Consider the following 27,025-nt stretch of genomic DNA (forward strand, 5'->3'; position numbering starts at 1 on the left):
AGTCAGAGATTCTCAGTGGCCAGTCTTCCCAGAGTCATCAAACAGACCTGGCCTCCATATTCAGTGTATGTGGTCCTGTTATGTACATTTGTTTTTGTTTACCTCAAGTAAAGTTGATCTGTCAATCATTCATTCATGTGTTAATGAGAAAGCATTTAGTCTCTTGCTTAACTTATATACTTGATTTATTTCAGTTGCTTGAAGAGAATATTATGACATTTGTGAAGAACGAGCTGAAGATGTTCAAGAGGATTCTTAGTCCAGAACTCCCAGAAGGCTTTGAGAGTCAGAAGCAGGATAAGGAAGTGGTGGATGCTGAAGATGAGAAGCAGGAGAGCAGTGCCAGAGAGGGGGCTCTGAAGATCACACTGCACGTCCTGAGGAAAATGAACCAGAAGGAGCTTGCTGACACACTGGAGAAAAGTAAGAGCTGTCTGCCTCATGTGTTGAATGCTGTTTTAGAACATTTAAAAGCTGTAGCTAAAGTACAGCTAAAGTAGCTGTGTAACTCAGTGATATTGTAGCAGCCTTAACACAACACCTAGTGACCTCATCAAGTAGCAGCAGGGATGTGTTGTGGTGATTAATTGAGAGAGAGAGAGAGAGAGAGAGAGAGAGAGAGAGAGAGAGAGAGAGAGAGAGAGAGAGAGAGAGCGAGAGAGAGAGAGAGAGAGAGAGAGAGAGAGAGAGAGAGAGAGAGACAACATTAATAATACCATCAATAAGAGATCTATACAGACAGTTAAGAGAATAAATTATTATAATTTAAACTTTATAACACAGTTTTACAATACTGTAGGCATTAAAACAGATATTAATATCCTCTGTGTTATTTCTTCATTCAGATGAGCTTGCTGTGATTTGCCAAAGTGAACTCAAATCTAATCTAAAGAAGAAGTTTCAATGTGTATTTGAGGGGATTGCTAAACAAGGAAACCCAACACTTCTCAATAAGATCTACACAGAGCTCTACATCACAGAGGGTGGAAAAGGAGAGGTCAATAATGAACATGAGCTGAGACAGATTGAGACAACAACCAGGAAACAAGCCAGACCAGAGACTGCAATCAAATGTAACGACATCTTCAGACCCTTAACTGGACAAGACAAACTTATCAGAACTGTGCTGACAAAGGGAGTCGCTGGCATCGGAAAAACAGTCTCTGTGCAGAAGTTCATTCTGGACTGGGCTGAAGGAAAAGCAAATCAGGATGTCCAATTTGTATTTTCCTTTCCTTTTCGGGAGCTGAATTTGATGAAAATGGAAAAATACACTTTCATTGAACTTCTCAATCACTTCTCAATCGAAACCAAAGAATCAAGAATCTCCAACTACGACAAGTACAAAGTTCTGTTCATCTTTGATGGTCTGGATGAGTGCCGACTGCCCCTAGACTTCCAGAAGAACAAGATATGTTGTGACATCACAGAGTCAACCTCAGTGGATGCTCTGCTGACAAATCTCATCAAGGGAAATCTGCTTCCCTCTGCTCTCCTCTGGATAACTACCCGACCTGCAGCAGCCAATCAGATCCCTTCAGGGTGTGTTGACCAGGTGACAGAGGTACGAGGGTTCAATGATCCACAGAAGGAGGAGTACTTCAGGAAGAGATTCAGTGATGAGGACCTGGCCAGCAGAATCATCTCACACATAAAGACATCAAGGAGCCTCCACATCATGTGCCACATTCCAGTCTTCTGTTGGATTTCTGCAACAGTCCTTGAACACATGTTGAGTACAGACAAGACAGAAGAGATGCCCAAGACTCTGACTGAGATGTACTCACACCTTGTGGAGTTTCATACCAAACAGAAGAATGAAAAGTATCTTGGGAAAGAAGAGACAGGTCCACACTGGAATAAAGAGAGCATTCTGTCACTGGGAAAACTGGCTTTTCAACAGCTTGTGAATGGCAATCTGATTTTCTATGAAGAAGAGCTGAAAGAGGCTGGGATTGATGTCAATGAAGCCTCAGTGTACTCAGGATTGTGCACACAGCTCTTTAAAGAGGAATGTGGGCTGTACCAGGACAAGGTGTACTGCTTCGTGCATCTGAGCATTCAGGAGTTTCTGGCTGCTGTATATGTGTTCCTCTCATTCATCAACAACAATGAGAATCTAATGGCCAAACCGCATGTTACTGAAGTTACTGTCTACAAGAGTGCTGTGGATAAAGCCTTACAAAGTGAGACAGGAAACCTGGACCTGTTCCTCCGCTTCCTTCTGGGCCTCTCACTGGAGTCCAATCAGAAGCACTTACGAGGTCTACTGACAAAGACAAGAAGCAGCTCACAGAGCCATGAAGAAACAGTCAAGTACATCAAGGAGAAGATCAGAGAGAATCCCTCTCCAGAGAGGTGCATCAATCTGTTCCACTGTCTGAATGAACTGAATGACCATTCTCTAGTGAAGGAGATCCAATGGTACCTGAGATCAGGAAGTCTCTCAGAAGCCAAACTGTCACCTGCACAGTGGTCAGCTCTGGTCTTTGTGTTGCTGACTTCAGAAAAGGAGCTGGATGTGTTTGACCTGAAGAAATACTCCAGATCAGAGGAAGGTCTTCTGAGGCTGCTGCCAGTGGTCAAAGCCTCCAGAGCTGCTCTGTGAGTACATAAAATGACATTTAAGTACTAATCATCAGGAAGAAATATTAAGTTTAGAGAAATATATGTATTATAATATGTATATAATATATAGTATTACATTGAAAAACTTACTGAATCAATGCATTGATGTTCACATTAGTATAACAATATGACCATACAATTCTAGGAGACGGAAGATGAATCTATATGTTGTTTGAGAGAATAAACCAAATGCATCTGCCATTGTCCTTCTACACTACTGGTGTTAAATTAACAGTGTGTTTGTGAAATCATGATGATCTCTCTGTCAGGCTGTCAGGCTGTGGAGTCACAGAGAAAGGCTGTGCTTCTCTGGTCTCAGCTCTGAAGTCAAACCCCTCACACCTGAGAGAGCTGGACCTGAGTAACAATGACCTGAAGGATTCAGGAGTGAAGCTGCTCTCTGCTGTCCTGGGGAATCCCCACTGTAAACTGGAGACTCTGAGGTCAGTATTCCTGTAGTTGGTCAACAAGTGATAACTGTTCACCAGATCCACATGTGTTTACCAGGCACACATAGTCCACACCATATGTGTTTGGACAGTGAAGCTTACAGTTTTACATTTGGTGCTATGCTCCATCATTTTGGATTTGAGATAGAATGTTTCATATTAGGCGACAGTACAGAATGTCACCTTTTATTTGAGAGTATTTGCATACATATCTTTGTTACTGTTTAGAAATGAAATCACTTTATGTATCTATTTCTCCCATTTGAAAAAGTCTTAATAATTTGGACATATTCACTTATATTGTATTAAAGTAGTCAAAAGTTTAGTATTTGGTCCCATATTCCTTACCTGCAGTGATTACATCAAGCTTGTGATTCTACAAACTTGTTGAATGCATTTGCAGTTTTTTTAGTTGTGTTTTAGATTATGTTTTTCCTGATAGAAACTGCAATGTTAATAATGTCCTGTCATTTTGGAGTCACTTCACTTGTATTGTCAGTAAGAATAGAAGATGTTTCTGAACACTTCTACATTCATGTGGATGCTACCATGATTATGAATAATCATGAATGAATCGTGAATAATGATGAATAAGAGGAACAAGGATCATACCCCCTCTGTTATTGGTAATGGTGAGAGGTTAGCATGTTTTGTTGTAGCCTCTGTAACTTTCTCACTCATTATTATTCATGATTCATTCATGATTTTTCTTAATCAAGGCATCATCAGGATTACTTTAGTAGTGTTTAGAAACATGTTATCTACTCACTTAGACAGAAAATTACTCCAGTCATCATCCACCATTCAGTTACTATTGGGCAAAACATAACCCAAAACACAACCAAAACAAACTGCAAATGCAACCAACGAGTTTGGGACCAAATACTCAACTTTTGACTACTTTAATACACTATAAGTGAATTGGTCAGTATACTTATGACTTCTTCAAATAGGGGGACTAGATACATAAAGTGCTTTCATTTCTAAATGGTGAAAAATATATGTATTAAAATACCCTCAAAAAAAAGGTGACATTATATACTGTCACCTCATATGAAACATTTGATCTCAAATCCAAAATGCTGGAGTATAGAGCCACATTTAAAATATTAGCTTCACTGTCAAACTAGATATGGTGTGGACTGTATACTCAATACAATCTAAATCTGATACCTCACTGTCTGTCTTTCGACTGATACTGCTTTTTAAACTGTTCTGGTCAGTTTACTCAAATATTTGTACTATACATGTTTCTATCTACAAGCAATACTTTGATAATTTCTAATAATGATACATTAATTTATGAATAGATATGGCAGATTTCAGGACACTGATGTATCTGAACATTTTGAAAAAATATACTGCCACTATTTTGACCACCAAAGAATTGCAGTGTGGTTTTAATATGATTTGACTCTTTGCAGGCTGTCAGGCTGTCTAGTCACAGAGGAAGGCTGTGCTTCTCTGGTCTCAGCTCTGAAGTCAAACCCCTCACACCTGAGAGAGCTGGACCTGAGCTACAATCACCCAGGAGACTCAGGAGTCAGACTGCTCTCTGCTGGACTGGAGGATCCACACTGCAGACTGGAGAAACTCAAGTATGTAGAGGGTTTATGTCAATGTTCATATCAGACATGTTGGAGTTATCAGGCTAGTTAAGACAAACATTCTGACCACCACTTGGACAAAGTTATATAAAGACTGTGTGTGTGTGTGTGTGTGTGTGTCCAGTGTGTGTGTGTGTGTGTGTCCAGTGTGTGTGTGTCCAGTGTGTATCCAATGTGTGTGTACAGTACACTGGACACACACAAACACTGGACAAACACACACACTGGACACACACACAAACACACTGGACACACACACACACATTGGACACACACTGGACACACACACACTAGACACACACACACACTGGACACACACACACACACACACACACTGGACACACACACACTCACACACACACACACATACACTGGACAAACACACACACACACTGGACACACACACACACACACACACACACAAACACACTGGACACACACACTGGACACACTGGACAGACAAACACACACACACTGGATACACACTGGACACACACTGGACACACACACACACAAACAGTGGACACACACATTCACTTGACAAACACACACAAACTGAACACACAAACACACACACACACACACACTGGACACACACTGGACACAAACTGGACACACACACAAACTGGACACACACACACACTGGACACACACACACACACAGGACACACACACACACTGGACACACACACACACTGGACACACACACACACAGGACACACACACACTGGACACACACACACTGGACACACACACACTGGACACACACACACACACACACACTGGACACACACAAACTGGACACACACACACACAAACAGGACACACACACACAGACACACACACACACTGGACACACACACTGGACACATACATACACACACAGACAAACATTCTTACCACCGCTTATACAAAGTTATATGCTGAATGTGTGTGTGAGTGTCCAGTGTGTGTGTTGTGTGTGTCCGTGTGTCGTGTGTGTGTGTGTGTGTGTGTGTGTGTGTGTGTGTGTGTGTGTGTGTGTGTGTGTGTGTGTGTGTGTGTGTGTGTGTGTGTGTGTGTGTGTGTGTGTGTGTGAGTTCAGGTGTATCCCTCAATGACTGTCTGTTCTTCTGCTTACCGCTACAGTGTGGAACATGGTGGAGAGAACACAATGAAACCTGGACTTAGAAAATGTGAGTGTTGACTGCTGTGAAGAATATGACTAAGAATAAGTCTTAATTCAAGTGAAGTCAAAGTCAAAGACCACCATCATTACTTACTTGGTCATATTAAATATCAGCTGTAGTTCTACAGAAGCACAAATCAGGGACACCAAAGTTTACAAAGAGTTGCTTTGACAATGTGTGTGTCTGTGTATGTGTGTGGTGTGTTCGTGTTACTTTAGAAATGTGTGTGTGTGTTCATGCATGAAGATGTGTGTGTGTCCAGTGTGTGTTCAGGATGTGTTTCCAGTGTGTTTGTGTTCAGGATGTGTGTGTGTGTTCATGCATGCATACAGGTGTGAGTGTGTGTTCAATGTGTTTGTGTGTGTTCAGGATGTGTGTGTGTGTAATTAATGGGAATAAGTGTGTTTTATATTACCATACAGTATAACATATGATCATTGAACAAATCTCAAGTTACCTTAACTTCTCCTTTTGATACCTAGAAACATCTACATTAAATGAATTAGTGAAAAGTGAGTTAACATTCTAATGTGAATGATGATGATTTCTAATATTGTGTCTGGTTTCATCCATCAGATGTCTGTGATCTCACACTGGACCCAAACACAGTAAACAGACGCCTCTCTCTGTCTGAGGAGAACAGAAAGGTGACATGGAGGAGAGAGGAGCAGCCGTATCCTGATCACCCAGAGAGATTTGAGGTCTGGAGACAGGTGCTGTGTAGAGAGGGTCTGACTGGGCGCTGTTACTGGGAGGTAGAGTGGAGTGGGGGAGGGGTTGATATAGGAGTAGCATATAAAGGAATCAGCAGGAGAGGAAGGGGTAATGACTGTGGGATTGGATGTAATGACAAGTCCTGGAGTCTGTTCTGCTCTGACAACAGATACAGAGCCAGTTACTATCCCAGGCACAATTATAAGTCCACTACCATAGACGTCCCCTCCTCCAGCTCCCACAGAGTAGGAGTGTATCTGGACTGGCCAGCCGGCACTCTGTCCTTCTACAGAGTCTCCTCTGACACACTGACCCACCTGAACACATTCCACTCCACATTCACTGAGCCCCTCTATCCAGGGTTTAGGGTTCATGATGTTTGGGGTTCCTCAGCAACTTTAACACACTGAACACACACAAACTGGACACAAACACTGGATACACACACACTGGAGACACACAAACACACACACACACACACACACACACTGGAAACACACAAATACACACACAAACACACACACACACACACTGGAAACACACACACACACACACACACACACACACACTGGACACACTCACACTGGACATACACACACACACACACTGGACACACACACACTGTACACACACATACACACACTGGACACACACACACACACTGGACACACACACACACACTGGACACACACACACACACTGGACACACACACACACTGGACACACAAACACACACATACACTGGACACACACACACTGGACACACTCACACAAATACACACACACACCAGACACACACACACACACATTCACTGGACACACACACACACACACACACACACACATACACACACACACACACTGAACACACACACTGGACACACACACACACACACTGGACACACACAAACACACACATACACACACTGGACAAACACACACACTGGACACACTCACACTGGACATACACACACACGCTGTACATACACACACACACACACTGGACACACACACACACTGTACACACACATACACACACTGAACACACACACTGGACACACACACACACTGGACACACTCACACTGGACACACACACACTGGACACACACATACACACACACACACACACACACACACACATACATACACTGGACACACACACACACACACTAGACACACACACACACACTGGACAAACACACACACTGGACATACACACACACACACACACACTGGACACACTCACACTGTACACACACACACACACTGGACACACACACATTGGACACACACACACACACTGGACACACACACACTGGACACACTCACACACTGGACACACTCACACACTGGACACACACATACCGGACACACACACACACACTGGACACACACACACACACACACTGGACAAACACACACACACACACACACACTGGACAAACACACACACTGGACACACACACACTGGACAAACTCACACTGGACACACACACACACACACACACACACACACCGGACACATACACACACACACACACTGGACACACACAAACACACTGGACACACACACTGGACACACACTCACACTAGACACACACACACACTGGACACACACACCGGACACACACACACACACATATACACTGGACACACACACACACATGCACACACACACACACACACACACACTGAACACACACACTGGACACACACACCCACTGGACACACACAAACACACACACACACATGCACACACACACTGGACACACACAAACACACACATACACACACACACACACACACACACACACACACACACACACTGGACAAACACACACACTGGACACACACACACTGGACACACTCACACTGGACATACACACACACACACTGGACACACACACACACTAGACACACACACACACACAATGTACACACACACACACACACACACACACACACACACACACTGGACACAGACACACACTGGACACACACACACTGGACACACACACACACACTGGACACACACACACACACAGACTGGACACACACACACTGGACACACACACACACACACTGGACACACACACACACACACTGGACACACACAAACACACACACACACACACACACTGGACAAACACACACACACTGGACACACTCACACTGGACACACACACACACACACACACACTGGACACACACACGCAGGACAAACACACACACACACATACCCTGGACACACACACACAAACACACTTGGGACACACATACACACACTAGACACACACACACACACACTGGACACACACACACACACTGGACACACACACACACACACTGGACACACACACACACACTGAACATACACTGGACACACACACTGAACACACACTGGACACACACACACACACACACACTGGACACACACACACACACACACTGGACACACTTGACACACACTGGACACACACACACACTGGACATACACACACACACACTGGACACACACACACACACTGGACACACACACACACACACACACTGGACACACACACACACTGAACACACACTGGACACACACACTGAACACACACTGGACACACACACACACACACACACTGGACACACACACACACACTGGACACACTTGACACACACTGGACACACACACACACTGGACACACACACACACACACTGGACACACTTGACACACACTGGACACACACACACACTGGACACACACACACTGAACACACACACACACTGGATACACACACACACTGGACACACACACAAAAATACAATTGATACACACACACACACACACACTGGACAAACACACACACACTGGACACTCACACACTGGACACACACACACACACACACTGGACACATTTCCATGTGTTGTATTTTGATGAAAGGAAATCCCATATAGCCTACTGGACAGGACTTTGCTATGGCATCTTCTGTTTGGGTGTCTCAGGTCAGGTCTGAGCCATGATCAGAATGTGTCTCTGTGTCTATTTCCAGCCCTGCCATTACTACCTGTCCTGATCTAGTGTTTCACCCCTGACCTCTTCACACCGTCTCACTGTCCATGTCTGCTTTTAGCTCCCACCTCTACTTCACTGTGTTATAATAGACCTTATGCTTGTTATGTCACCTCTGTAACCAGTTATCAAACATACTGACCTTTCTGACCCTATCCCATGGCCCTACTTTCTACAACTGAACATTTAAATTCCTCTATGAGTTTTGTTTAGTGTCCATTTACTAATCTATGTATTTGTTGTATATTGGGGTTGTGCTGCAGAGCATCATGGGGGTTTGTATGTGTTGAGATGATCACGTTCCAGATAAATGGTTGAACTGATTCCTGTCTCCTGTCTTATCATTATTGAATTGTTATACAGACGTGGTTATGAAACCCACCAGACATAACAAAAGATTGGCGATGAGTAAGTCTGAATCTACAGGAACTATTCTGTCTGGAAGAAGTGGGTTTTTACAACTGTTTAAAACTGTTATTTTCTGTGGTACAGTCTAGGCTAATGTTAGCACAGTGTATTGCTAGCAGAGGCAAGTGCATAGTCGAGCTAGCTAAGAAAGAGAGTTAACCAGTGGTGTAAAGTACTTAAGTAAAAATACTTTAAAGTACTACTTAAGTAGTTTTTTGGGGGTATCTGTACTTGACTTTACTATTTATATTTTTGACTACTTTACTTTTACTTCACTACATTCCTAAAGAAAATAATGTACTTTTTACTCCATACATTTTCCCTGACACCCAAAAGTACTCGTTACATTTTGAATGCTTAGCAGGACAGAAAATGGTCCAATTCACACACTTATCAAGAGAACATCCCTACTGCCTCTGATCTGGCAGACTCACTAAACACAAATGCTTTGTTTGTAAATTGTCTGAGTGTTGGAGTTTGCTTCTGGCTGAACGTACATTTTAAAAACAAGAAAATCGTCTGGTTTGCTTTATGTAAGGAATTTGAAATGATTTATACTTGTACTTTTACTTTTGATACTTTAGTATATTTTAGCAATTACATTTACTTTTTATACTTAAGTACATTTAAAACCAAATACTTTTAGACTTTTACTCAAGTAGTATTTTACTGGGTGACTTTCACTTTTAGTTGAGTCATTTTCTGTTAAGGTATCTTTACTTTTACTCAAGTATGACAATTGGGTACTTTTTCCACCACTGGAGTTAACATCGTCATGGACGGCAGAAAAGGACTGGAGACGGACATCGGAGCGGGAAAACAACGTGATTAAAAAGGAGGAATATACAGTGATTAAAGGAAAGGACATTTATTCAACTGTGAAGACAAACCTTTTAATTAAAACTGCTAAATGAGCGAATTTAAGAGGAAACGTCAGTGAGTGAAGTGAATGAAGATCACGTGACTGAGGAAAATATTGCTGTGGCTGAGGACAATACTGAAGTGAGTGACAATCAGGAGCTTATTGAGAAACAAAAATTATTGGAATTGTTGGAAACATTGGACAGTTTGATGAAATTATTGAGCAGTGGAGCTCATATACAGAACGGTTTTGTCACGCCCTGGCTCTGGGGACTCTTTATGTTGAGCCAGGGTGTTAGTTTCTATGTTTAATATTCTATGTTTCTATTCTAGATCGTGTTTTCTATGTTGGCCGGTTGGTTCCCAATCAGAGGCAGCTGTAGCTCGTTGTCTCTGATTGGGACCATACTTAGGCAGCCTGTTTGGCACTTAGTGGGTTCATCTAACAATCCTAATCACCAGCTGATACATTGTAATCACCTTACACCTAGAAAACATAATTTAATGAAAATCTTAACCTCTCTGTGTGATCTATGTAATCAAGGTGCCTTGGACTCCTTTAATCATATGTACTGGGAGTGACCAGGGGACATTGTTTTGGAAAGTGATACCCTCTGTCTTATCTGCTGTAGTGGATATCATCATACCTTGTTCCCCAAAACTGTTATCACATAATGATAATTCACCACTATCATTACAGAAAAGACGTTTAATGTTGTCAGGTTTGACAGCAGCTAAAAATATGTTGTCAACCACCACGCCTCATTGGATCAGCACTTTTATAGATACAGTTGAAGTCGGAAGTATACATACACCTTAGCCAAATACATTTAAACTCAGTTTATCACAATTCCTGACATTTAGTCCTAGTAGAAATTCCCTGTCTTAGTTCAGTTAGGATAACCACTTTATTTAAAGAATATAAAATGTCAGAATAATAGTAGAGAGAATGATTTATTTCAGCTTTTATCACATTCCCAGTGGGTCAGAAGTTTACATACAGACTTTAAATTATATATTTACATTACATTTTAGTCATTTAGCAGACACTCTTATCCAGAGCGACTTACAGTTAGTGAATACATATATTTTTTGTAATTTTTTTTTTTCATACTGGTCCCCCGTGGGAAACAAACCCACAACCCTGGCGTTGCAAACGCCATGCTCTATCAACTGAGCTACATCCCTGCCGGCCATTCCCTCCCCTACCCTGGACAACGCTAGGCCAATAGTGCGCCGCCCATGAGTCTCCCGGTCGCGGCCGGCTGCGACAGAGCCTGGATTCGAACCAGGATCTCTAGTGGCACAGCTAGCACGGCGATGCAGTGCCTTAGACCACTGCGCCACTCATATATATATATACCATCACCCAACAGGGTTAGGGTTAGGACAACTGTCTATAATATAGATATAGATGTATATATATATATACCATCACCCAGCAGGGTTAGGGTTAGGACAACTGTCTATAATATAGACCCCTATCTGTTAATGTGCATGAACACAAACACACATTTCTTAAGTAACACGAATGCGCCACACACACACACACACACACACATTGTCAAAGCAACTCTTTCTGAACTTTGGTGTCCCTGATTTCTGCTTCTGTAGAACTACAGCTGATATTTAATATGACCAAGTAAGTAATGATGGTGGTCTTTGACATTTTCTCAGTCCAGGTTTCATTGTGTTCTCTCCACCATGTTCCACACTGTAGCGGTAAGCAGAAGAACAGACAGTCATTGAGGGATACACCTTAACTCACACACACACACACATACTCACACACACACACACACACACACACACACACACACACACACACACACACACACACACACACACACACACACACACACACACACACACACACACACACACACACACACACACGGTCAGCATATAACTTTGCCCAAAGTGGTGGTCAGAATGTTTGTCTTAACTAGCCTGATAACTCCAACATGTCTGATATGGTGGTCCTCTGTAGCTCAGCTGGTAGAGCACGGCGCTTGTAATGCCAAGGTAGTGGGTTCGATCCCCGGGACCACCCATACACAAAAAAAAAAATGTATGCATGCATGACTGTAGGTCGCTTTGGATAAAAGCGTCTGCTAAATGGCATATTACTATATTATTATTATATGATCATTGACATAAACCCTCTATATACTTGAGTTTCTCCAGTCTGCAGTGTGGATCCTCCAGTCCAGCAGAGAGCAGTCTGACTCCTGAATCTCCTGGGTGATTGTAGCTCAGGTCCAGCTCTCTCAGGTGTGAGGGGTTTGACCTCAGAGCTGAGGCCAGAGAAGCACAGCCTTCCTCTGTGACTAGACAGCCTGACAGCCTGCAAAGAGTCAAATCATATTAAAACCACACTGCTATTCTTTGGTGGTGAAAATAGTGGCAGTATATTTTTTCTACATATTAAGATATATCAGTGTCCTGAAACCTGCCATATCTATTCATAAATTGATGTTTCAATATTAGAAATGACAAATTATCAAAGTATTGCTTGTAGAGAGAAAAATGTATAGTACAAATATTTGAGTAGACTGACCAGAGCAGTATAAAAGCAGTATCAGTCAAAAGACAGACAGTGAGGTATCTGATTTAGATTGTATTGAGTATCCAGTCCACACCATATCTACAGTGCATTCAAAAAGTATTCAGACCCCTTGACTTTTTCCACATTTTGTTAAGTTACAGCCTTATTCTAAAATAGATTAAATTAGTTATTTTTCCTCATCAATTTACACACAATACCCCATAATGACAAAGTGAAAACAGGTTTTTAGACATGTTTGCAAATATATAGAAATACCTTATTTACAGAAGTTTTCAGACCCTTTGCAATGAGATTCGAAATTGAGCTCATGTGCATCCTGTTTCCGTTGATCATCCCTGAGATGTTTCTACAACTTGATTGGAGTCCACCTGTGGTAAATTCAATTGATTGGACATGATATGGAAAGGCACACACCTGTCTACATAAGGTCCCACAGTTGACAGTGTATGTCAGAGCAAAAACCAAGCCATGAGGTCGAAGGAATTGTCCGTAGAGCTCCGAGACAGGATTGTGTCGAGGCACAGATCTGGGGAAGGGTACCAAAAAATGTCTGCAGCATTGAAGGTCCCCAAGAACACAGTGGCCTCCATCATTGTTAAATGGAAGAAGTTTGGAACCACCTAGATTCTTCCTAGAGCTGGCCGCCCGGCCAAACTGAGCAATCGGGGGAGAAGGGCCTTGGTCAGGGAGGTGACCAAGAACCCGCGAAGAACCCGATGGTCACTCTGACAGAGCCCCAGAGTTCCTCTGTGGATATGGGAGAACCTTCCAGAAGGACATCTCTGCAGCACTCCACCAATCAGGCCTTTATGGTAGAGTGGCCAGATGGAAGCCACTCCTCAGTAAAAGGCACATGACAGCCCGCTTGGAGTTTGCCAAAAGGCACCTAAAGACTCTCAGACCATGAGAAACAAGATTCTCTGGTCTGATGAAACCAAGATTGAATTCTTTGGCTTGAATGCCAAGCGTCACGTCTGGAGGTAACCTGGCACCATCCCTATGGTGAAGCATGGTGGTGGCAGCATGCTGTGGGGATGTTTTTCAGTGGCAGAGACTGGGAGACTAGTCAGAATCAAGGGAAAGATGAACAGAGCAAAGTACAGAAAGATCCTTGATGAAAACCTGCTCCAGAGCGCTCTGGACCTCAGACTGGGGTGAAGGTTCACCTTCCAACAAGACAACGACCCTAAGCACACAACCAAGACAATGCAGGAGTTCTAAAAACCCATAACTTTGTCATTATGGGATGTTGTGTGTAGATTGATGAGTACAAAAAAAACAATTTAATCAATTTTAGAATAAGCCTGAAAAAGTGGAAAATGTCAAGGGGTCTGAATACTTTCCGAAAGCACTGTGTAACTATGTGTGCTCGATTGTATACACCTGTCAGTAACGGGTGTGGCTGAAATAGCAGAATCCACTCATTTGAAGAGTGTCCACATACTTCAACTCCATTACAGTCAATGTATCCCACAAAGTGCCACTTGGCTGGACAAAGCAGTCTGAATGGAAATCAGGTACATATATGAAATCAAGCAGACACACAGCCTTACATGTCATATCACCGAGTCTCAGTTTAAATCACGGTTTAAACATAACAAGTCATTGCAAGTGAAACCATTTCTCAATTAGGTTTTAGGTTTTATTTATTCACACCAAAGAAAATAAGTGAAAGACAAAACACTGCAGATAAATGAACAGGTAAAAACGGTGTTCAGGTGAGGATGGGAAGCCCAAAAGGGCTGATATGAAAACCACACCACAAATAAAAAAAATTAAAAAAAATTTGTTCAATCAGTTAAACAAAATATATTAATTTTAATTATACATGATACACAGTGGTTTGCGAAAGTATTCACTCCCCTTGGCATTTTTCCTATTTTGTTGCCTTACAACCTGGAATTAAAATTGATTTTTTGGGGGTTTGTATCAATTGATTTACACAACATGCCTACCACTTTGAAGATGAAAAATATTTTTTATTGTGAAACAAACAAGAAATAAGACAAAAAAACAGAAAACTTGAGCGTGCATAACTATTCACCCCCCCCAAAGTCAATACATTGTAGAGCCACCTTTTGCAGCAATTACAGCTGCAAGTCTCTTGGGGTATGTCTCTATAAGCTTGGCACATCTAGCCACTGGGATTTTTGCCCATTTTTCAAGGCAAAACTGCTCCAGCTCCTTCAAGTTGGATGGGTTCCGCTGGTGTACAGCAATCTTTAAGTCATACCACAGATTCTCAATTGGATTGAGGTCTGGGCTTTGACTAGGCCATTCCAAGACATTTAAATGTTTCCCCTTAAACCACTCAAGTGTTGCTTTAGCAGTATGCTTAGGGTCATTGACCTGCTGGAAGGTGAACCTCCGTCCCAGTCTCAAATCTCTGGAAGACTGAAACAGGTTTCCCTCAAGAATTTCCCTGTGTTTAGCGCCATCCATCATTCCTTCAATTCTGACGAGTGTCCCAGTCCCTGCCGATAAAAACATCCCCACAGCATGATGCTGCCACCACCATGCTTCACTGTGGGGATGGTGTTCTCGGGGTGATGAGAGGTGTTGGGTTTGCGCCAGACATAGCGTTTTCCTTGATGGCCAAAAAGCTCAATTTTTGTCTCATCTGACCAGAGTACCTTCATCCATATGTGTGGGGAGTCTCCCCCAAACATATGGAAGGGGGAATGTGTTTGCTTATTTTTTTCTTTAAGCAAAATCATGCTTTAATGTTCTGAACACTCCAGGATCCAGCTGATCCTACAGGGATAATGTGAAAATGCCTCTAATAGAGGTTTTGAATGAGCAAGTCTGAAGAGAACAGTAAGAGCTGATATATCATGTAGATTAAACACAGAAACACTGGAGAACCACTCAGAGAGGTATTCATCTACAGGACTGGGACACTGTAGAACCACTCAGAGAGGTATTCATCTACAGGACTGAGACACTGGAGAACCACTCAGAGAGGTATTCATCTACAGGACGGAGACACTGGAGAACCACTCAGAGAGGTATTCATCTACAGGACTGGGACACTGTAGAACCACTCAGAGAGGTATTCATCTACAGGACTGGGACACTGGAGAACCACTCAGAGAGGTATTCATCTACAGGACTGAGACACTGTAGAACCACTCAGAGAGGTATTCATCTACAGGACTGGGACACTGTAGAACCACTCAGAGAGGTATTCATCTACAGGACTGAGACACTGTAAAACCACTCAGAGAGGTATTCATCTACAGGACTGGGACACTGTAGAACCACTCAGAGAGGTATTCATCTACAGGACTGGGACACTGTAAAACCACTCAGAGAGGTATTCATCTACAGGACTGAGACACTGTAAAACCACTCAGAGAGGTATTCATCTACAGGACTGGGACACTGTAGAACCACTCAGAGAGGTATTCATCTACAGGACTGGGACACTGTAAAACCACTCAGAGAGGTATTCATCTACAGGACTGAGACACTGTAAAACCAATCAGAGAGGTATTCATCTACAGGACTGGGACACTGTAAAACCACTCAGAGAGGTATTCATCTACAGGACTGAGACACTGTAAAACCAATCAGAGAGGTATTCATCTACAGGATGGAGACACTGTAAAACCACTCAGAGAGGTATTCATCTACAGGACTGGGACACTGTAAAACCACTCAGAGAGGTATTCATCTACAGGACTGGGACACTGTAAAACCACTCAGAGAGGTATTCATCTACAGGACTGGGACACTGTAAAACCACTCAGAGAGGTATTCATCTACAGGACTGAGACACTGTAGAACCACTCAGAGAGGTATTCATCTACAGGACTGAGACACTGTAAAACCACTCAGAGAGGTATTCATCTACAGGACTGAGACACTGTAAAACCACTCAGAGAGGTATTCATCTACAGGACTGGGACACTGTAGAACCACTCAGAGAGGTATTCATCTACAGGACTGAGACACTGTAAAAGCACTCAGAGAGGTATTCATCTACAGGACTGGGACACTGTAAAACCACTCAGAGAGGTATTCATCTACAGGACTGAGACACTGTAAAACCACTCAGAGAGGTATTCATCTAAAGGACTGAGACACTGTAAAACCACTCAGAGAGGTATTCATCTACAGGACTGGGACACTGTAGAACCACTCAGAGAGGTATTCATCTACAGGACTGAGACACTGTAAAACCACTCAGAGAGGTATTCATCTACAGGACTGGGACACTGTAAAACCACTCAGAGAGGTATTCATCTACAGGACTGAGACACTGTAAAACCACTCAGAGAGGTATTCATCTACAGGACTGAGACACTGTAAAACCACTCAGAGAGGTATTCATCTACAGGACTGAGACACTGTAAAACCACTCAGAGAGGTATTCATCTACAGGACTGGGACACTGTAGAACCACTCAGAGAGGTATTCATCTACAGGACTGGGACACTGTAAAACCACTCAGAGAGGTATTCATCTACAGGACTGAGACACTGTAAAACCACTCAGAGAGGTATTCATCTACAGGACGGAGACACTGTAGAACCACTCAGAGAGAGGTATTCATCTACAGGACTGGGATACTGTAAAACCACTCAGAGAGGTATTCATCTACAGGACTGAAACACTGTAAAACCACTCAGAGAGGTATTCATCTACAGGACTGGGACACTGTAGAACCACTCAGAGAGGTATTCATCTACAGGACTGGGACACTGTAAAACCACTCAGAGAGGTATTCATCTACAGGACTGGGACACTGTAAAACCACTCAGAGAGGTATTCATCTACAGGACTGGGACATTGTAGAACCACTCAGAGAGGTATTCATCTACAGGACTGGGACACTGTAGAACCACTCAGAGAGGTATTCATCTACAGGACTGGGACACTGTAGAACCACTCAGAGAGGTATTTATCTACAGGACTGAGACACTGTAAAACCACTCAGAGAGGTATTCATCTACAGGACTGAGACACTGTAAAACCACTCAGAGAGGTATTCATCTACAGGACTGAGACACTGTAAAACCACTCAGAGAGGTATTCATCTACAGGACTGGGACACTGTAAAACCACTCAGAGAGGTATTTATCTACAGGACTGAGACACTGTAAAACCACTCAGAGAGGTATTCATCTACAGGACTGAGACACTGTAGAACCACTCAGAGAGGTGTTCATCTACAGGACTGGGACACTGTAAAACCACTCAGAGAGGTATTCATCTACAGGACTGGGACACTGTAGAACCACTCAGAGAGGTATTCATCTACAGGACTGAGACACTGTAAAACCACTCAGAGAGGTATTCATCTACAGGACGGAGACACTGTTAAACCACTCAGAGAGGTATTCATCTACAGGACTGAGACACTGTAGAACCACTCAGAGAGGTATTCATCTACAGGACTGAGACACTGTAAAACCACTCAGAGAGGTATTCATCTACAGGACTGGGACACTGTAAAACCACTCAGAGAGGTATTCATCTACAGGACTGGGACACTGTAAAACCACTCAGAGAGGTATTCATCTACAGGACTGAGACACTGTAAAACCACTCAGAGAGGTATTCATCTACAGGACTGGGTGGGTATTATTAGTCTGTTCTGAGTAGAAATGGATATAAACAGTGATTAAAACACAAAAACAGCGAGTTTAGTGCCCAGATTCTGACACTTATCTCCAAGAAGATAATTCCCATTTATAGTTATTTTGATACTAAACGCAAAGGGGTTCTTCGTTTGTCCCCATAGGAAAACCCTTTTTTGTTTCAGGTAGAACCCTTGGGTGGTGAAAAAGGTTCTAATTAGAACCTTTTAGTGTGAAAGCGTTCCACTTGTCACAAAAAATGTTTATTTTCAGAGGGTTCTCCTACGAAGATAATTGAAGAACCGTTATGGTTCTAGGTAGTGCCTTCTTTTAGTGTAGTCTGAGCTTAATTAATAGAACATGACTTTTCCTGTTGATTCTTCTGCTCCAAGTCTTTCTCTAGTTCAGAGTTTTTCTGCTTCAAGTCTTCATAAGTTTTCTCTAGCTCAGAGTTCTTCTGCTTCAAGTCTTCAGAAGTTTTCTCTAGTTCAGAGTTCTTCTGTTTTAAGTCTTCAGAAGTTTTCTCTAGCTCAGAGTTCTTCTGCTTTAAGTCTTCAGAAGTGTTCTCTAGCTCAGAGTTCTTCTGCTTTAAGTCTTCAGAAGTGTTCTCTAGCTCAGAGTTCTTCTGCTTTAAGTCTTCAGAAGTGTTCTCTAGCTCAGAGTTCTTCTGCTTTAAGTCTTCAGAAGTGTTCTCTAGCTCAGAGTTCTTCTGCTTCAAGTCCTTAGAAGTTTTCTTTAATTCAGAGTTCTCCTGCTTCAAGTCTATATCGATGTTTCTGTTCTGTTGCTCTAGCTCATATATCCTCCTCAATAGTTTGTCAGAATTCTCCTCAGCAGAATCTTCTTCCACTTTAATAACTTGCATCTTCATCTTTTTACAGAAGCTCCCCCGTTCCTCCTCCTCCTCCTCCTCCTCAGTGTCACTTTCCTAAGCATGACACACACAGTTCAAAGTTTAGTTTCTCTAAATGAAATACAAAGAAATGGTTTATCAAATAGGAGTATTTATCAAATTGGGGTATTGTCAATGGCATTCAGGAACGTTAAATAACAGAAAATTACCTCGAGTTATCTTTGTCTTTCCAGCGTTGCCATGGTGGCCTTTGTGTCCCCCCAACTCCAATGACCTCGACCAGGATGTGTGTTTGCATTGTTGGGACGGTGTAGTGTCGCCTGACGTGGCTCTCACAGGAGGAGGCAGTGTAGCTCAAACAGTCTAATGTCTCTTCAAGCCTCTGGGCTGGTTAGATATCAGTCAGACAGTCTAATGTCTCTTCAAGCCTCTGGGCTGGTTAGATATCAGTCAGACTGTCTCTTTAAGCCTCTGGGCTGGTTAGATATCAGTCAGGAGGAGGCAGTGCAGGTCAGACAGTCTGGTCTGTCAGTAACGCAATCTAGTGGAAACAGACATTAAACATTTATATTATGGCTGTACACTATTGGCTGGTTTCCCATAAAACTGATTAAGCCTTGTCCTATAAAGTAGAAACAATGTTGATTCAACCAGTTCATGTCCTTTGGGAACTGTCAAATCGCAAGAATTTCCATCGGTGTCCGTGTTGCTGAATCCACTTGTTTTTAGTGAGTGCATACATTTTTCATACTCCGCTTGTAGGCTACTTGACTGTTTGTTTGTTTACCTATCATATGGCAAAGTCACTACTGACCATATCAACTGCGATGGTTGGCTATAGCTACAGTATATATATTTGGGAGCAGGATAACGTTCAGTGGTTGGCTATAGCTACAGTATATATATTTGGGAGCAGGATAACGTTCAGTGGTTGGCTATAGCTACAGTATATATATTTGGGAGCAGGATAACGTTCAGTGGTTGGCTATAGCTACAGTATATATATTTGGGAGCAGGATAACGTTCAGTGGTTGGCTATAGCTACAGTATATATATTTGGGAGCAGGATAACTTTCAGTGGTTGGTTAAAGCTACAGTATATATATTTGGGAGCAGGATAACGTTCAGTGGTTGGCTATAGCTACAGTATATATACATGCTGGACACACACACACACACACACACACACACACACACACACACACACACACACACACACACACACAATGGACACACACAGGAGACACACACACTGGACACACAAACACTAGACACACACTGGACACACACACACACTGGACACACACACACATATTGGACACACACACACACACTGGACACACACACACACTCTGGATACACACACACACTGGACTCACACTCACACATCTTCCTATAATAGTGAGGACCTTGACTCAGGACCTTCAAATGAGGACCATCATTTCTGATAGAATTGGGAACAAACAGACACCTCATTCCAGCACTAAGTGTCCAACAAACACAGACATCACTTCAAAACCTGATAAACTCCAATGAACAAATAGACATGCAGGGCACCAGTCTAGTGAGGACCAGTGGTTGCTAGGCAGTTTCTGGATCCCAGGTTCCAGAACAGCTTCTATCCCAGTTCTATCTGCCTGTTAAATCAAGCAACCTAAACTGTTTCCATCAGACTTTTAGAACATGACTGAATTTTTTTTTCCTTTTATGATCTTTTACCACTTTGCATGTTTTATTGATGTTCTTATGATATATTTTACTGTTTGTGTGTACGTACCACAGGAGGTTGGTGGGAACTTAGTTGGGGAGGACAGCCTTGTAATGGCTGGAGCGGATTGAGTGGAATGGTATCAAATACATCAAATACATGGTTTCCATGGTTTCCATGTGTTTGATGCCATTTAATTGGCTCCGTTCCAGCCATTATTATGAGCCGTCCTCCCCTCAGCAGCCTCCACTGGTATGTACTGTCCTATATGAGCTCCAACAAGGAATTACAATGTATGTATTACTTTTAATACCTGCAAATGGCAAATAAACTACTTGAACTCCTTATGAGTGTCTGCAGCCGACTAGGCTGTTGCCGTCTGACAAGATGCCATCTGACATTACAGGAATATTCTGCAAATGTTTGATGAATCCACCCAAAGCAACATGCAGTCTTTCCACTAGACTCCCATGAAGTTATAGTGGGACGTTATGAGTTGACGTTAAGGTAACATACTCAGAACATACTGCACTTTTTGATATTGTTTTAGGTGTATCTCTGTTTAAAAATGTAAACTCTTACAATAACACCGTTAAAATACCAATGTGATAATTTGTTGTATATATTTTATGTTGAAAAACAAATTGTACATGGATATATTGTACTTTTCATAATAAAAAGCACTTTAATTGTCAAAACAATTTCGTTATCGATTTTACATTCCCTTTCCCAGTCGCAGGTTTACGTTTTGTCATGAATTTTGCCCTGGAGGCAGAACTGCACGATTTCCTCTAGATATGCCAGCTGCAAAGTCAAAATTGGCTATATTGTAAACATTTGTGGAAAATAATGTTGTTTTATGGTCTTAATTTAAGGTAAGGATTAGCAGTGAGGTTAAGGTTAGCATTAAAATCAGATATTATTACTTTATGCCTGTGCCAGCTAGTGACCACTTTGCAGAACTGCCTCCAGGGCAAGATTCATGACAATAAATGCCAACCTGCCTCCCAGTCATCCCCTCCCTATCTCTACAAGGCTGCAGAACATGCAAGCTAGTGATGCGGGGGTTGTCTCATAACCCACAGTCCCCAGGTGGGTGGGTGGCAGGCAGGTTCAATACAGAGAAAACAATAGACTACATAAGAAAATCCATCAATGGATCATTATTGCGCAATTTACACTAAGTGGACAAAACATTAAGGACACCTGCTCTTTCCATGACAGACTGAGCAGGTGAATCCAGGTGAAAGCTATGATCCCTTATTGATGTCACTTGTAGATGAAGGGGACGGGACAGGTTAAAGAAGGATGTTTAAGCCTGGAGACAATTGAGACATGGATTGTGTGTGTGTGCCATTCAGAGGGTGAATGGGCAAGACAAAATATTGAAGTGCCTTTGAACGGGGTATGGTAGTAGGTGCCAGGCATACCAGTTTGTGTCAAGAACTGCAACGCTGCTGGGTTTTTCACGCTCATGGTACACCACAAAAAGGACATCCAGCCAACTTGACACAACTCTGGGAAGAATTGGCTTCAACATGGGCCATCATCCCTGTGGAACGCTTTCAACACCTTGTAGAGTCCATGTCCCGACGAATTGAGGCTGTTCTGAGGGCAAAAGTGGGGAGGTAACTCAATGTTAGGAAGGTGTTTGATATAACGTCTTTTGATACAGCATTTATTAATGTCTTTAAAGTCATCAGCTGTAGGTGAGAGAGAGGAGAAGGACACGCCATGTGTTGTGTCGGTCATGGATGGGGGGCCAGAAGGTCGGCGTGCCAAGATAGATTAGGGGCCACTGTTGCTAATCTTAGAAAGAGTACGTGATGGAATGGCCTGGCTAGGGTGCCACACGATACTATGTACGGGGATCCTATTGTAGGAGATGTGTGACACTCAATAATGGTTGGCAACTGTGGGATGGAAGTAGCTCGGAGAGCGTTATATAAACTGAGAGGTTTTTTATGGAAGTCATTCAGATGACAAGAGGCTAAGCCCGTACCGCTTGTCATTGAATCCAGTACTGTAACCATTAAATAACAATGAATCAACTCTCCATCTAAGTGGTCGGCCACTCTCTTACATCCTGAAGTACGAGATACCAGAGAAACTGGTCATAACAGTGTTGTGAATATTTAGTACACTCAGTGTATAACCTGTAGCTCCACTGTGCAGTTAGCACCTTAACAGACGGCCCCAGTCTTTATCAGCATCATAAAAGATGACAGTATTTCAACCACATCAAATATGCATCCAAGCCAAAGACTAATGACACAGGAGTGGTATCTGATTCTACACTATAGGAACCTTTTCAAGTGGTTATGAGAGGTCATATTATTTCATATGAGTCTGCCATAAACAAAAGGGAATGACATGTGACTGGAGGAGATTGCCTGCCCAACATCCTCTATTCTGACCAACAGAGACAAATCCAGTCCCTTTGAACTACCGGGCGGCAGGTAGCTTAGTGGTTAAGAGCGTTGTGCCAGTAACCGAAAGGTCGCTGGTTCTAATCCCCGAGCTGACTAGGTGGAAAATCTGTCGATGTGCCCTTGAGCAAGGCACTTAACCCTAATTGCTCCTGTAAGTCGCTCTGGATAAGAGCGTCTGCTAAATGACATAAAATAAATAAATAAATAAATAAATCTGTCCAGCAGGGATGCCCACTCAGTCCTCTGCTCTTCGCTGTCTCCCTTGAACCCCTGGCGATACAAATAAGGGATCATCCTAATATCCATGGTCTTAAAGTAGGAAAAAGCATCATTTCGTTATATGCAGACAATGTGCTTTTATACCTCTCAGACCCAGTAGCCTCTGTCCCTAACCTACTAGACTTAATCAATTCATTTGGCAAACTATCTGGAAATTCAATACATTGGGGAAAAAGTGACCTCATGTGTATCTCAGATAATTGTACAACAAGTGAGCTAGAGAGGATACCATTTAAAGTGGTGCATGATCACTTAACTTACCTGGGACTAAACATACCTAGAAACCCAAAGCTCTGTAAATAGTATTTTTCTCCAACTACACAGAGACCTCTACTGGTCATCTCAAGGAGACCTGGGGTAAAGAGTATTTTTCTCCAACTACACAGAGGCCTCTACTGGTCATCTCAAGGAGACCTGGGGGTAAAGAGTATTTTTCTCCAACTAACAGAGACCTCTACTGGTCATCTCAAGGAGACCTGGGGTAAAGAGTATTTTTCTCCAACTACACAGAGGCCTCTACTGGTCATCTCAAGGAGACCTGGGGTAAAGAGTATTTTTCTCCAACTACACAGAGGCCTCTACTGGTCATCTCAATGAGACCTGGGGTAAAGAGTATATTTCTCCAACTACACAGAGGCCTCTACTGGTCATCTCAAGGAGACCTGGGGTAAAGAGTATTTTTCTCCAACTACACAGAGGCCTCTCTACTGGTTGAATAATAATGAAGCTAGGTGAATTCAATTCAAATAATATAGCTAGTAACTTCAAAATACTTACAGCTGAAATACACTGCCGTTTTCTTTGTGAACATGGTGAGATGGAGGAAGTCGCATCCACATGTAGAGTTGTTGGGGAGGGGACAAGTTTCCCAAATAGACACTGGCTTTGGATCAGGTTTAAATTCCTCCCACTAATGATCCTTGTTAGGTTTGGGGGAGGGGAAGCTGATCCTAGATCTGTATCTAGGGGAAACTTCACCCCAGCAAAGAGAGATGGGGGAAGAGGAGGAGAGAGAGCGTTGCTCTCAGGATTGACAGATCATGTACAAAATCTACCAGTAGGAAATTGGTGTCAGAATATAATATCTGACCTTTAGCAGTTCTAATGTCTTCATTTGCTCCATTTCATTAGTCTTGTTGATTGATTGCTGATATCTAGTTTCCCAGGTGAGATGGTGTTGATGAAGAGCATCCATCCGTTTTAGTACTGCATTAATAGTAATGCATTCATAGACATATAGTTGATACTGGTGGTCCTACCCATCCCCCACTTCACTCCATTAACCCTACACTTGCTGCTCACATGGTGGTTTGTCTAAATGTATCTGACTTTAGGTCAGTTTTTAAGGTTCAGAAGGTAAAGATTGTGTTAGGCTGTGTCAGGAGCACTAGTGGTAGTGCTGCCGCTCCCAGATCACACATTGCCCTATATAAGTATATACTGTAGCAAGCTGAACCCAACACCTACCAATTACCACCTTCTGATCTCTTGGTGTAATGGATAAGCTGTTGACTTGATAATCGCTGGACCCGGATTTGAGTCCCGGTTGGAGCTATCCCTTAATTCGTTACATTGGTGTCAGAAGTGGGATAGTGCCTGTGAGGCCATCAAAGAGGCATGTACACGTGAGAGACTTGCTATAAAGAAGTGTGGGGGCATGCTTTCCCCAAGGAAGGGGGTAATGTAGCGACCTTAATCCAACACCTAGCCACAACATCGAGAGGTTCGGACCTCTTGGCGTAGCGCTTGTTGGGTTCTGACTTCTAAACATGAAATAGACTTATTCATGTCACTGAGGGAGAGAGGGGAATGTATAACGTTTCCATTCTGTCAGGATATGTTATTGTTAGCCATCAGGGATCCTATTGGAGGAGAAGAGACACAGTCTGGTACAAGTCAACATGACAGCCGTGAGTTGGGGAGGAGTGAGCAATTTGGGCAGAGGTCAGGTTAGATGAAGTGAGGAAGAACATATATCATTGGGAGAGGTGTGCACATTTCATGGGCGGGATCTGTACCCAGGTGTCCCATGGGAAAAACCAGTGTCTTGACCATTTGACCAAGAGGTAATGCCCTCTTGACCTGAGGGTGACACTGATTTTGAAGTTGAAGGCAGGACTACCTCAATACCAGATCATGAGACAGACTCATGTTTTCTCCACACATGGGATAGTGTAAAAGGAACTTTGCCTAGGAAGCCCATGCTAGAAGTGTTAGGAGGTGGAAGTTAGAGAATTAGTCCAGTAACTGAAAGGTCACTGGTTTGAGTCCTGAGCCAGACAACAAAACGTGGGATTTGATCTGAACTGGCAGATCTGTGACTAACCCCTTCAGAAAGACAAATTCCCTTTGTTCCCTGTAACATGGACTAATAAAGTTGTACTGTACTGTGCTGTGCTGCACTTTATTGAACAGAACCTGAGAGTCCAGCATGTCAGGGGATGGGGTGGGGGGTGGGGGGTGAGAGCAGCAGTGGGGGATGGGTAGCTAGTCCTTGATTGGCTGTAGACCTGGGAGCCACAACTGCCAAGAGAAATTCAATCTACCCTTTTTATCAGCCAAGCCAACATACTGTTTTACACGCAATTTTTGTGGACTGTTAATGTTTATATTTAAAATCAACACTGAGCTTTTCATGTTATAATCTGTTATTTATCAAATCTGATAGTAAGATATTGAAACCATATACAATATGCACTAGA

General features: G+C 42.7%; 1 protein-coding gene across 1 annotated transcript in view; it reads left to right on the plus strand.

The window, feature by feature from the left end:
• LOC311098924 (NLR family CARD domain-containing protein 3-like) overlaps positions 1-27,025 on the plus strand; it is a 27,638-nt gene continuing 613 nt past the window's right edge. The window contains exons 1-6 of the mRNA XM_084139472.1: positions 1-65; positions 195-423; positions 846-2,604; positions 2,898-3,071; positions 4,502-4,675; positions 6,430-6,554. Of these exons, the coding sequence (XP_083995598.1) occupies positions 213-423; positions 846-2,604; positions 2,898-3,071; positions 4,502-4,675; positions 6,430-6,439 (2,328 nt within the window). The 5' untranslated portion in view covers positions 1-65; positions 195-212 and the 3' untranslated portion in view covers positions 6,440-6,554. The remainder of the gene's footprint in view (positions 66-194; positions 424-845; positions 2,605-2,897; positions 3,072-4,501; positions 4,676-6,429; positions 6,555-27,025) is intronic.

Source organism: Coregonus lavaretus (assembly GCF_964263955.1).
Source record: "Coregonus lavaretus genome assembly, chromosome: 2".
Lineage (NCBI taxonomy): Eukaryota > Metazoa > Chordata > Actinopteri > Salmoniformes > Salmonidae > Coregonus > Coregonus lavaretus.